We start from the raw sequence: 8,439 nt of genomic DNA on the forward strand, positions 1-8,439 counted from the left end.
TCATTTGTACGGTCGGGGCTTAGCCTGAGGGTCATGGGTCAGTTACAAAATCACCATTGGATATGTTACAATATCTAATTAAGGGTATTATGTTTTAAATCAGGTGGCTAGAATGTTACAATATGACAGTTACGTACGTTATAGAGTGAAAAGTCATTAGACCTTTAAAAGACGTGTCTAAACTATAAAAATTGAGGAAGAAGCTTGATAGGAGGGGGAGGTGGGTCGATGAATATCATAAAAATAAGCTGCACGTGAAAACCTGGAATGACCAACAATAGTGGTCATTCATCCCTCCCAAAAAACACTGATTCTCTCTATTTTTCTTAACATTTGCGGTTCTTCCTGGCTATCATCAGGAGAACTATCCAATTGATGTTTTTTGCAAGAACATGTTCCATCTTAGTTTATTAGTTGATGGTATTATTGTATCATACAATTACTTTTTCGACTTTTGTTATTTTATGAGCATCAACAAATTGTTATATTTGAAAGTTTAAATTTTATTTAAGATTGTTATTCAACTTATTTACATGAATTAATTAATAGAATTTTATTTTATAAACTTTATAGTAAAGAAATTTTTGTCAAAATTTTTATTTCATGAATATATTTTATTTATATAAACTAAATTAGAAGTCATGTGGCCTGACTAGTGAACCACTGGTACGACCAGTTACCTAGTGACCCAATAGTTTGATTAGGTCAATGATCTATTCAGGTTTTAAAGTATTGAATCAAACACTCTGATTTTATTGAGTGATGAATGGTCTTGATGGTACATACTAAAGTAGTCGAAGCAAATACAATATAACTCAGATGCGAATAAATTACAAACCTGCTAATATTGCATGATAAGCAAATTACAAATACGCGAAGAAACTAAATCATTGTTTGCCGGTGTTTTTGGTAACCAATCACGAGTTTATAAAGTAAGTGATATTAACTCGAAAAATCTCCAAAGTAATTTGTGCAAATGATTTGTATGAACACACGTGCATGTGAATTGAATGTGGTTGTCGTTTGTATGATAACAACGTGAAAATAAACTTTAAATGAAGTTAAGTTGCAATAAATGACAAGGTAAAATACATTAAATGACATTAAAAAAGTGAAAGGGAAAGCGAAAGAAAGTAAACATTGCATTTAAGGAAACAAGAAAACAATGAAAAGATTGGACGCTGACACATACATGCTTCTCACACACTCTTTTGCTCTTTGACTCGGGTACTCTAGTGGTATGGAGAGTATGTATGAAATTTTGCGACCTCTATTACAATGTATGAGTCTGCTATTTATTCTATTTACAAAATATCAGTCGATGACAAGTTCCACCCAATATGGAGCTGGTGCGTTTTACTCCATGTTTGATCTTCATGTTCCCAATTAGTGTGACTACATGTCACCCACAATTCCTTTTGTTTACAATCCACGTTGAGTTATAATCGTTTCAAAGTTCCCCATGAACTTCTGATAAAAATTGTTTAACGTGTTGTCGATGTTGCTTAAAAAGAACTCTAAACTTGTAAGAATACTAAGTCTTTAACCTTTCTTGGTTCAGTTGACTGATATGTTTGTTACAGAGAGGGTCATGTCGACTTCCCTTTTCTAGATTTTGGACATATTTCCAAATGATCCTAATCTTGTGGATTTGTTCCTGAGATTCCTTCAAACCATGTTCTCCTTCGTCGACACCTTGATTGATGCAGAGAGGGTCTTGTTGATGCTTCATCATTAATGTTCTTAAAACACTTCATTAATGTTTTCTAAACAACAAATGTCTTTTCAGTTTGATATCTTTGTTGACTTTCTTCTAGATGAAAATCCAAATGTAACAAACATATGCACTCAAATTATTAAAAACATCAAAACAAGTAAATGATATCATATGATAACGTGACTTCACTTTTAAGCTGGCACGACTTCAAGGCATACTTGAAAGTATTTTCTTGAGAAAAGTAAGTTTAAAAACTTGTTCATGTGTTTGTGTGATTAACTATATAGTTTACGAGAAAGCCCTAATATTTTTACAATGTATATTCACTTAGACAAATTTGGGCATACTTTGACATACTTCAAGTCTTGTCAAATGCTTCAATATTGAAGACACTTGGTTGAACTTTAGTTTACTTTGAGACGAGACTTCAATTATATTCATTTTAGGTGTCATCATTAGAGAATCCAACTTATCAAATTATATTGATCTAGTTGCATCTTAACTGTTTTACATTTAACTTTAGTTGTTGTCATAAAAAACTAGTTATCATCATCAAAAGCTCATCTTTAATGGAACTTCTTTAATTTATAATGTGCAAAACAAGATTTTACGGTAACCACGGTGATAGTTAAATACTATTTTTTTATTTAAAATTAATCTTTCTCTTTCTTTATTTGTAATTTTTTTCAAATTAATATTATTAGTTTATATAAATTATATTTTTACTAAATACTATATATTTTTTAAAATATAATAATCTCACCGAGGAATTACTCTTCATAATATGATTTCCTCCTTTTCTATTTTTATGCCAAACTCTAAAAAAAAAATCTCAATAATAAATTATTAAATTTTTTTATATTAGAAGCTATTTTCATGTTAAAAATTATTTGAAAAAAATATGAGAAAAGGGGATATGCACTGACAGTGTAAAATATTTTTACACTGTCAACCAATCACAACCATGTATTCAATTAAAACATAATTTTAATTAAAAAATAATAATATGACATGGCAAGTGTAAGGATTTTGATTGGATGTATGTGTAAAGTTTGTTTACACTGTCTGTACACTACCTTTAAACTCAAAAAATATTCTTAAAAAAGTCTTATTTCAATATGAATTACCACAAATGATTAATTTTTTTAATTATTCTAAAAAATAAATAATATCTTCTAATATTTCTTGCTCTCCCAATTCAATATTCAATAAGTGACATCGAAAAGAAACCGAATTATTTCTCTGTACCGTAACTGAAATAATTTCAATTTAATATAAAAATATTTGAAATAATTAAAATAAGTACAAGAGGTAGAAAAGCACATAGGAATATTATATATTTGATGGAATGAAATAGTGTATGATGTAGACACACATAAAGTGAGTTAAATACTAGTGGAGGATATCTATATATAAACCTATCTGGTCTCACAAACCCATTTCATATCAATAAAAAAGAAAGAAACAGAGTGATAGAAAGCAGAGCCATGATATCCAATTCAAGCTAAAACTCTGTCCATAGTAAATGCAAACTCTTGAAACCCAAATCACAATCACCTAGTTTAATGCAATGCCATTCTCATTCTCTTCTCCCATTTCCAAGATATTACTTGTAGTAGACTATACTCATTCATTCATTCATAACAACAGAAGCATGGAACAGGTCATGAAGAACCAGAACCAGCACAAAAGCACTTCTATCTATGAAACTGCTTAAATGAATTAACTTAGCTGGCAATGCCATAGCCTTCCTCCTCTCCAAAACCCATTTTATTACCACCCACTCACTCTCACTGCCAGCCCAGTGTTAACGGATAGCCACACTATCTGTATTCTGTACTATACACCCTAACTCACGCACGCACTTTCTGCCTCTCTCTCTCTCTCTCTCTCTCTTTCTCTCTCTCTATCCCTCTCTCTCTCCCTCTCTACACTCACACACAAACTTTCTATGCCTACAACAACACCTTCATTTCTCTCACCAAACCCTCAACGTTATTATTATCACCAACCCATTAAATTTCACCACTCTTTATACACCCTCTACACTCCCTCCTCCTCCACCACCATCACCCGCACCAGGCCCCACTGGCCTCGCATGGAAATCGCCTCCTCCCGCCACCGCCGGAAAGACAAAGTCCTTGTCATCATGGGCGCCACCGGCTCCGGAAAATCCCGCCTCTCAGTAGAACTCGCCAACCTCTTCCCCTGCTTCGAAATAATCAACTCCGATAAAATACAAGTCTACAAAGGACTCGACATCACCACCAACAAGATCCCATTTCATCAACGCAACAACGTCCCACATCATCTCCTCGGCGATATCGATCCCTCCCACGGCGAGTTCTCCCCTTCAGATTTCCGCCGCCACGCCGGAGATATTATCTCCGATATAACTTCCCGAAGAAAGCTCCCCATTATCGTCGGAGGCTCCAACTCATTCATTCACGCTCTCCTCGTAGAACGATTCAACCCTGAGTCAAAAGTCTTCGATGAAGACTCTTCATCTTCATCATCATCAAAAACAATATCCTCGGATTTAAGGTACAAATGTTGTTTTCTCTGGATGGATATATCGTTTCCTGTGTTATCCGAATATTTGCTGAAACGGGTCGACGACATGTTTGACTCGGGAATGGTGGACGAGTTAGCTGAGTTCTACGAACCGGGTTCGGATAACCCGGATAACAGAACCGGGTTGAGAAAAGCTATCGGAGTACCCGAGTTCGAACATTTTTTCAATCAATATCCACCAGGTGGACTTCCCATTGAAGACGAAGTTCATAATCCAATGCGGGAAGGTGCATACGATGAAGCAGTGAAGGCGATTAAAGATAACACGTGTCAGCTAGCCAAGAAACAAATAGGGAAGATCCTACGGTTAAAACGAGCTGGGTGGGACCTAAAGAGACTTGACGCCACGGAGGCGTTTAGGGCGGTGCTGACGTCAGATTCTCACGGCGGTGATGGCGGAGGAGAGGAATTTTCCGGTGTATGGAAAAAACAAGTGTTGGAACCAAGCGTGAAGATTGTGAAGCGATTCTTGATGGAGTAGGTCCTCCAGCTAAATCCAGCTTAGCAACTTCAACTATTTTATTTTATTTTTTTAATTCTCTTTTAATTATTTTTCACAAGAAAAAAAAAGAAAAAAATTAGGGTATGAGGTATGAGGAAAAATTTACAAAAAAAAAATGCAAGTTGGTGACACCAAATTTTGGCTCATGTGAGGTTTTACAATTTTTGTGATGTACGAAATGGTACCTACGAGTATAGAAAAATGTTGACAAAGTTTTGTTTGTTACTTTGTTTATTGATTGCGAAACCTTAAATTGTGAATGATGTTTGTTTTGGTGTTGTTGGATTTATTCGTGTGACTCCCACCATTTTGTTTGTTTCTTGGTCACGCGTTGGGTGTGGACGATGAAATGATGAGAAACCAAAGGGTTTATGTTTATGTTTATTTGAATTTGAATTATATACGGGTACAATTGTACAAATGAATTGTACAAGTGGTGGAGGATTGGTTTATGATGAGAGGGAATGAGACAATTCTCTCCAACCCCACATTCACTAAAGACAACTATACGCTTTTTCTCCTTCATTCTCTTATAATTTTTATTATGTCTTTTGTACATTTGTGTGTATTTTATTTTGGTACTAATTAATTACAAATAGTATGAATATGTAACTTATGTATTAAAAAATTAAGTTGAAATTATTTTTTTAATAAATCATTCAAATTAATAAAATCTTTGCTTTATCGCGTCCTAGTGTAATGTTTGTTTTTTTTATATATAAATCGAGTATTTTTTGTGCTTAAGTGCAGAAATTGTGACCAATTCTTCTTAATTTTACATTGTTTATCTAAGTGTTCTTGTGTAGGAAAATTCTTAGGTGGACACATATCTAAAAAATTGTTTTACACACAACCAATCACAAAATTTTAATTAATTAAAAATAAATACTGAATTTTCTCTCTTTCATAATCTCAACTATCACTTTATAATCCAATTAAAACAACAATAACTTAAAAAATAGCTCTTTCTTATAAGTTGTTTCTAAAAATATAGATTTAGGAACGGGTCCATGCAAGAATTGCTCTCTTGTGTAATACTCCCTCCGGTCTTGTATATAAGTAAATTTACAACAACAAAAAAATTCACCCTTTAAAAAGAATGTTTCAATGCATTTAAGTCTTACACTCTTTCTAATTTTATTCTTATTTTTTATTTTGAAAATCGTTCCAAGCAGTAAAATGTAAAAAATTGTAGAGATATATTTGGAATAATGACATTGAATATAATAGTTATAGATTTTTTTTTATTTATATTTAAGACCATGAAATTTTTTATTTTGTTGCTTATATTTGAGACCGGAAGGAGTATTTGTTAGCTTTTGTTTATATATGTGTTTAAAAAGCTTTCCACTGCATAAACATACATACAAAGCGTGCATTTGATTATGCGGTGAATAAAATTGATTATGTAAAATTTGTTTTTGCTAAAAATAAATTAAAGATAAAATAATTTATATTTAGATATTTTTTACAAAAATAATTAAATTATAAATTTAAAACTCTGAAGTTAAAAATTCTAACTTTAATTATAATTTATTTGAAATCAATCAAACATGAAAAAGCTAATTCTATAAATTCAAAATTTAAGGATTAAATATATAAAACCCCCGTAATGTTAGCAAGTTTTGATTTTAACGCCAGTAAAATAGAATTAGATTCCGCCTTTGTAATGTTAAGATTCCATGTCTTTAGCCCCTCAGTTGACCAAGTGGCATGAAATCTTCAATTTTGCTTACGTGGGAATATGTCCACGTGGATTTTCTTTTATTTTTTAAAATTCACGTGAAATTTTATTTTTAATTCTTTTTTTGTAAATTAAAAAATATATATTCTATTTTTTTTATATAATTTTTTACTATTTTTATCATGAAGGGGGGGGGGGGGGGGGGGGGGGTTTAAATCAAAATTCGCTAATATTATAGAGATAAAATACAATTTTTTTTGTTTTGTATATAAAAATAATTATCTATTTGAATTTTATCATTTAAGGGTTTTGATGTTAAGGGGGAGAGGACGACCGAAAAAGAAGGCGGCCCAATCACCGATGACATGCTCAACATCAATGGTAAGAGACAGTCAAGGTACTCCAGTTAACAACGTAACACAATGGGAGAATGAAACGAAGTTGTCGATGGAGAGATTGAAGTGGAGATTGAAGAAGCTGATGTTGAATCAGAGATGCGATTCTGGGAAACCTCACTGATTATGTACGTCATTGGGGCTTCCATGACCATGAGTGTTGTGAAGAATTATATGCTCAAATACTGGAATTTCGTCCAAATGCCTGCTATGTACTACAATGAGGAATGATATTTCATCGTCAAATTCAAAACGAAGAATATATGGATGCAGTGATGATGAAGGGCCTTTATATGGATCAAACTACCACATTTGGCTATCCATATGTGGGAAGCTAGGAGTTTGGGAAAGATAAGGAGCGTTATTGGTAACTTTATATTCACATATGAGTGCACCACGGGTAAACTAAGGGTAAACTATCCTTGCATCATGTTTGAAAATTCTTCACTTTAGGTTTCATTTATGAAGTCGAACATAATATCATCAACTTATATTTGAACTAACAAAATATGATTTTTAATCTTCTTGATAAATAGTGTTGTATCCACCTTCCCCTTGTTGAAACCTCTTTCACATAAAAAGTTGCTTATTCTATCATACCGAGCCCTTGGTGCTTCCTTCAAGCCATAAAGAGCATTATTTAATTTGTACACGTAAGAAAGATTCTTAAAATCTTCAAATCCCAGAGGTTGACTTACATAAACTTCTTCATGAAATATCCATTAAATATGTTTTTAAAGTCAATTTGAAATAACTGAAAATTCAAACAACATGCATATGCAAGAAATAGTCTAATAGACTCTTATATTGTAAAATGAGCAAATGTTTCATCAAAATCAATACCTTCTTCTTGATTATAGCCTCGGGCTACCAATCTAGCATTATTTTTAACAATTATTTCATTTTAATCAAATTTATTTGTAAACACTCATTTTAATACCCATAATGTGTTTACGATTAGGCCTAGTAACTAATTCCCAACCATTATTTTTTTTCCAAATTGAATCAATTCTTCTTGGTTAGAGAGAATCCATTGTTCACCATCTAAAAATTTATTGATTTTGGAAGATTCAATCTGCAAAACAAAAATTCATGTTTAAACAAGCATCTTTAAAATTGAGTCTAGGAGATACTCTCTTTCTTATGTCTACAATTATGTTGTAAATAGGATAATCTTGACGGGTCTTCCATTCTTGTTGTAGATCATTGTCATTTTTCTCTTGTTGTATCACTTCATCTTGTTGCTCTATTTGATGTTCATTATGATCATCATTGTTGTTGATATTTGTAGGTGTATCATCTATATCATCTTCATCAATATTAACAATTTTATTCTCTTTGGAAGGGTTAGATTCATCAAAAGAAACATGTACAAATTCTTCAATAACAAGTGTTCTTTTATTAAAAATTCTATATGCTTTACTTTAAAGAGAATAGCCAATAAACATACCTTCATCGGACTTTTCATCAAACTTATTAAGGTTATCATTGCCATTATTTAAGATAAAACATTTGGATTCTAAGATGTGTATATGTGCAGTATTTAGCTTTCGACCTTTGTAGAGTT

At 32.3% G+C, this 8,439-nt stretch overlaps 1 protein-coding gene across 1 annotated transcript; it reads left to right on the top strand.

Moving 5' to 3' along the window:
* The first annotated feature begins 3,181 nt into the window (after window positions 1-3,181).
* LOC131636606 (adenylate isopentenyltransferase-like) lies at window positions 3,182-5,071 on the top strand. The gene has a single exon (XM_058907217.1). The coding sequence runs from the start codon at window positions 3,669-3,671 to the stop codon at window positions 4,770-4,772; it is 1,104 nt and encodes a 367-aa protein (XP_058763200.1). The 5' UTR covers window positions 3,182-3,668; the 3' UTR covers window positions 4,773-5,071.
* The last annotated feature ends 3,368 nt before the right edge of the window (window positions 5,072-8,439 follow it).

This window comes from Vicia villosa, unplaced genomic scaffold (assembly GCF_029867415.1).
Source record: "Vicia villosa cultivar HV-30 ecotype Madison, WI unplaced genomic scaffold, Vvil1.0 ctg.001793F_1_1, whole genome shotgun sequence".
Classification (NCBI taxonomy): Eukaryota; Viridiplantae; Streptophyta; class Magnoliopsida; order Fabales; family Fabaceae; genus Vicia; species Vicia villosa.

Bases quoted from the DNA above. Each gene is read 5' to 3' on its own strand.
- LOC131636606 (XM_058907217.1), top strand. From the start codon at position 3,669: ATGCCTACAACAACACCTTCATTTCTCTCACCAAACCCTCAACGTTAT.